Source organism: Sipha flava, unplaced genomic scaffold (assembly GCF_003268045.1).
Source record: "Sipha flava isolate LNK unplaced genomic scaffold, YSA_version1 270_pilon_pilon, whole genome shotgun sequence".
NCBI classification, from domain to species: domain Eukaryota; kingdom Metazoa; phylum Arthropoda; class Insecta; order Hemiptera; family Aphididae; genus Sipha; species Sipha flava.
In genome coordinates, this window is record NW_020272934.1 from 439,559 (window position 1) to 445,558 (window position 6,000).

At 31.5% G+C, this 6,000-nt stretch overlaps 1 protein-coding gene across 2 annotated transcripts in view; it reads right to left on the bottom strand.

Moving 5' to 3' along the window:
• Positions 1-5,994, bottom strand: part of LOC112685235 (protein big brother-like) — a 32,288-nt gene extending 26,294 nt beyond the window's left edge. For both annotated transcript variants that reach the window (XM_025557065.1, XM_025557064.1), the window contains exons 1-3: positions 5,561-5,994; positions 1,029-1,115; positions 734-847 (exon numbers count right to left, since the gene is read on the bottom strand). In XM_025557065.1, coding sequence (XP_025412850.1) covers positions 734-847; positions 1,029-1,115; positions 5,561-5,755 — 396 coding nt within the window. In that variant the 5' untranslated portion in view covers positions 5,756-5,994. The remainder of the gene's footprint in view (positions 1-733; positions 848-1,028; positions 1,116-5,560) is intronic.
• Positions 5,995-6,000: the final 6 nt, after the last annotated feature.

Consider the following 6,000-nt stretch of genomic DNA (forward strand, 5'->3'; position numbering starts at 1 on the left):
TTTTACTTAATTTAATATTAATTTAGTGTTCATAACAAGTGTAATAATGAATAATCCAACAGCTGAGAGTGAAAATCCAGACAGCAACAAACCGAACAAAACAATTGTGGAAACTGTAAAGAATTATTACGAGGAGCATAATAATTCTTTAATACTTGGTCTTGGAGCTGTGGTGCTTGGAATTACACTAGCATTTTCCAGACATTTTATTAAAGACTTATTAAAAAAATATTAGAACTGTATGTATAAATACGTATATATAAAAATGAAATATTCTTAAACAATAATTTTTCGTTTTTTATTCTAACAGGATATATAATAAGTTATATTAATATATTTACGAGTACATCTGTACTGATACATTTTTAAATGCACGAGATAATTTTCAGAAACTTATTTGAACACTACAACATCTTTAAAATTTGTTTGCTATAGCATAATATACCAACTCCTACATTGTATATTTCACATGTTAGATAACGAAACGTGGGAATAATTGATTAACGAATCCGTTGTATTTTTCCCACATAGCCAAAATATTTTGCCAACCTAGATAAAACTATTAGTAATCATTCAGATTGACCTAGTTTTGACCACAATATCCTACAACTAGTGTCCTAATTTATTACCATTTAGTTTATAGATAAAAAAAATTTCACATCATACTGTTCTCATATACTCGTATATGTTTATATAAAGATTTTTACAGCAATATTAAAAAAATTGAACTCACCATCCCACGCTCTTTTTCGAAATCACATGTACCATTGGCAGGTTGGTGATATGAAGCAATCGGCAGGTTAGGAGTAAACATCAATTGCAAATTGGTTCCAGTTGAAGTAAACGCCTAAAATATGAATTTATATTTAAATTTATCCTTAACGGGTTAAAAGTTTTTCTATACGCAACACATTAGATTCATTTTTCTTCGTAATACATTATAACACAACTTGCAAAGGTCGTATAATCTTTTATCGAATTCCTATCGATTGGAATATGTAATTAAGGATTTATTCAAAGTAACTTACGATATCTACGTGACCTTCGCGGCAGCCAATTTGGAATCTACTTTGACGTTCTTCATGTGGTCTGTCTCTATAACCGGTATATCGTATCTAAAAACCACAAACGAAACTCATTATTTTTATCTCAATATATATATATATATAAATTTACTCGTATATATGTATATATATATATATTTATAACATCTCAGTATATATAAATATTTGTAGAAAAAAAAATCGTGGTATACATATTGTACACACATAATAAAACGTATGTGGATTGCAATATTTACTTTTAAAATATGAAATTTACAATTCTACATTTATAAAAAATAAATAACTGTATCAACTAAAAGAAATTACAGGTATGTATACGTATTCTGCATTTTATTTTTCTGATATATACGAGTACATATAGTATTGGTAGTTAATTGTATGAAAATGTTATAACATTTAAAATAATGTTTAAAAGTTTGTTTTCGACTATATGTAAAGAGTAATAATTTACTATAAATTAAAACGTTAGATTTCATACCCATTACTGTTCTAATTAGTCACAAATAACATAAAACCTGTTTTATACATATAGCTGAAGATAAAACAAGTATTAGTAGGTAAGGTCAGGAAATGTTTATGATTCATCATTCATGCACAATCTAATATTTTATGTTTTCTCTTTTGTGTTAATAAATAATAATAAAATATATATTTTGACCAAATCAAACTGTCCACAAATATTTAAACACTTGAACTCGATTCACATTTATAATGTCAAATATCAGCCTTGACCAGAATTTAAAAATGATAAAATTTTTTGAAAAACAAGTCGGTTGACATAATGATTTGCAGAGAAATATTTAAAATCTTGACATATTTATTAAATTATACGGACATAGATTTTTCCAATGCAAGTATTCACACAAAATTCATACAACTAAGTATAGTAAATATTCTTGTTTAGCTAGAATATAATTATAAATTTATTGTAACGAAAAATATTAAATTATTAGTTGGATTATCTCTGAAATAAAAAACAAAAACCAATTCGCATAATTGGCAATATCAGAATATTTTTTATTTCATCGTGAACATAATTTATTATTATATAGAATTTATGATAATATATTACAGTTTTAACTTTGTATGTACAATACATTTACTTAGATTAAGTTATTCATATTAACACGTACCTATTGTAGACATATACAAATATCAGTATATTTCAGTATCTGATTTTTTAAATAACTTAATGTAATGAGATGTATTATACAATTAATCGTTAAAATTGTAACTATCGATTAAAAACGCCAGTGCTAGAAAATCAATTGCGATTACCTTATCAAAAAAAAAAAAAAAAAAAAAATCGCCTATTAAGTCAAAGGTATTAAAAGACATATTCTAGTGTTCCAATCTCTTCAATAATTGTATCAAAAATATTGAGTCCATGGTCACATTTACGATAATAGATTAAACATTTCAGTGTGAACTATGTGATTTATTCATAAATAATAATTACAATACTTGAATTATTAATCGGATTTCAGAGAAGTCGAATAAAAAAAATATTCAAACCTCACATAAACTTGTCACACGTTAAGAAATACAATTATTATACTCTCCAGTTGTGTCCACTACATTTACTCGTATTCATGTTTAACGTGTATGCATATTATACTATATACCCTACCCTGTAATAGTAATAATAATAATCACAATGCAACCCTACACATGTAATAATAATAAAAAATACTCGTCCCAAATTCCTACGATGATACAATATAATACCCGTAAAACCTTTGACCATTATTATTACTGAATGTTTTTTCTTTATCATTTTCAAAATTCAATGCTTTAAACGCAATTCATACCATGACGTGATAAATAATAGTCTTAATACCCACCACACCAAATCAGCGGGGTGCTATTTCGAGATCCTCGAAAATCGTTTAAAAGACCTGCACCAGTTGAACACAAACGAAACAGATTACATGTTGAAATCGCTGTAAAACCAAATTTAACAGTAAAAATGACCTTTTTCAAGTATTATATACGTGTACAGAACTTCTGAAAATATTTCTACGACCATTTTAAATAGGATTAGGCTATTTATATGCACAATATTGTATAATGTTTATTCTTAATAACACATTAAATCCTTTATATCATAGATTCTTAACCTTTTCACGGTCATGGACCCCTTTAGAGCATAAAATATAATCACGGATCCCCCTCATTAAAAAAAAATACATATACATAAATAAATAAATACAAATTTTATTTTAGTTATTTTTTAATGATAAATCTAAGACTTAATACTATATTAAATTATTGTAAATAATCACTTTTTTTTTTATTTAAAAACAAGTTTTAATGTGACATTTACTGTTGTTTTGATTACAATATTGCCTTGAAATCTAGGACCGTATCGAACAGAGCAACGCGCATATCGTCCTTAATGTCCATTCGATTTTTTGTTTTAGTTTTTATTGTTACCATTGTAGAAAATCCAAGCTCACAGAGATAGGTAGTAGCGAATGAAATCAAACATCACAGCCACCCCGTGAACTTCCGAGTAACCATCTACGGGCCCCGGGTTAAGAACTTATGCTTTATATACAGTCTAAGATTTAACGTATTTGCCTTTTAAAAGTGTTCCCATAAAAAGTGAAATTATAGAACATCTTATTTCTAGAATCCTTCACACTTTTAAGGTATCTTAAGATCGATCTAAACATTTGGTGTACTTTACAATTAATAGTATTCACAAATATATATACATAAGCATTATACTAATGATATTATAATATATTTATTTACGCCTATTAGTGGTGATTGTATAATCCATATGTAAAAATAATAATAATATATTCTGGAAATTAAAACAAATAATTATTTTGCTTTTGTGATTTAATATTACTGTTATGTACGAATAATTAATTTTTTTTTACAAATAAATATATGTGTATATATAATAAAATATGCTTTTATTAATATTTATTAATTTATCATAATCCATAATTCGATTATCATAAAGATAAACATGGTTACATTAATACTTTTAAAAACCACTACTAAATAAATTGTGCAAAGTCTTCTATTTATAAGCGTAAGTATAAATAAATTCTTTACACTTTTCATTAATTTGAAATCTTTTTTTTCTATGATAATAACAGTATTGTACAATAGGTAATTTTGTAATTAAAAGTCCATGATATTTTTTTAGTATACATCAATAAAATTGAACCTCACAATGAAGTAAGTATATAGTATAAGATCAACTAATGACAGATAACAATAAAAAAGAAACCGAAAAAATATAGATATTTAAGTGTCATGTGTAACATGATCAATAGTCTGAAAATTCTTAAAGTTATTGTGTGAACAACACATTGTTAACCTAGCCTATAGATATTATTATGTTCTATATTTAAGTGTTAAAGGTCAACAACTATGTGGTAAAAGCCATAAGGTGAATACAAATGTTCAAATATCAGTTAAATTATATATTATACTAAAAAATAGCTTTATGTTGTTTAGAATGGAAAATAAAAGACTTATCTGCAGATAACCATCGCATTAAATTTTCTAAATAACAAATGACATCGACACATCTGATCTCACGGTAGGTACATATTATACGGTAACATAATGTAGTACGTGGTTGTGAGGAAAACTTAGTTTTTGACCAGACACGTACAGCTACGAAAGAAACAAGTTTTACTTTTCAATATTCGCCGAAACATATTCACAGCGATGCGCGTATATGACACATGTACTCATTTCTTGTTACTCGTTTTGAACATTACTCATTGCTGTAAAAGGTCAAATATCTTAACGTCTCCGATCATAAAGCTAAACAGAGTTACTTGGAACGCTTAACACAATATGCTAAAATGTCATGTTTATATAGTTTACATTGTGTTCGGCAAGAAACAATCTGACGATAAGTCAGAACGTTGAACCATGAACGATGTTCAGAATTTAGATATTTTACGCTTTTTTTTTTATTGACATAATATGTTTACATTATAAATACAATATACACAATGTTGCTATGTTCTACCGGGGCAAATAATTTATGGAAAAAAGCGCAATTGATTGAGTGAGCACCCATTGAATTGACCTAACGAGGACCGTGCTCACGTATCGACTAAAAATACAGTTTCGTATAACACCGTAAAACCGCGCGATAAGGTTCGTAATGAATATCACGGAGTGGTCGCGGACAAAATATTATTTTATTATTACCTGGAATAAACGTGGTTCTTGAGAAATTCAGAAATATGCGGTAACGTACAACATGATTTGTATGGATATCGACGAACTTTCCGAAAATCCGCGAATTGCATGGTTCTACGACACTACGGTGTTAAACGTTAAACGGCGGCGGGAAGGGTTGTGGGTGGGGGTGAAGTACGTTTTCTCGCCTAAAGAGCTGTCCCCCCCTCCCTGGGCATTGCGTTCCGCCGCGTGCTCGGATCGTTACGGTTCCGTCCGGGCGGTGTGCAGGGCGGTAGGGGCGTCTTTTCGGCACTCGCACGTCGCATACTCACGTCGCTCTCGCGGCTCAAACGTCTGAACAGCTCGTCGGACTCGAACTTGCCCTTCTGGTCGGGCACGACGCGCGGCATCTTGAACACGAACCGGGGCTTGGGCGGCTGCTGCTGGTGCTCGTACAGGCCGCCGCACATCGTGTCGAACGGCAGCACGCCGGCGGCCATCGGGCCCAGGTCGTTCATCATCAGCATGGCGATCGGTGTGTCCCGTGGACGCGCGCGACCGCCGGTACCGATCGGTCGTGTTCACCGCGCCGTACCGTTTTGCCCCGTACGCGCGCGACGACGGATTGCCCCCGAGACCGGCCGCCGCGAAGTTTCGGGCCGCGAGGGCTAGAGTCCCCCTCTCCGTCGCCCCGCTCCCGGGTACCAGCCGGCGGACGCGGATGTGCGCGTGCGCGCGAGTTCGTGTCGCTGTTGGTGGGGGCGGGGGGGGG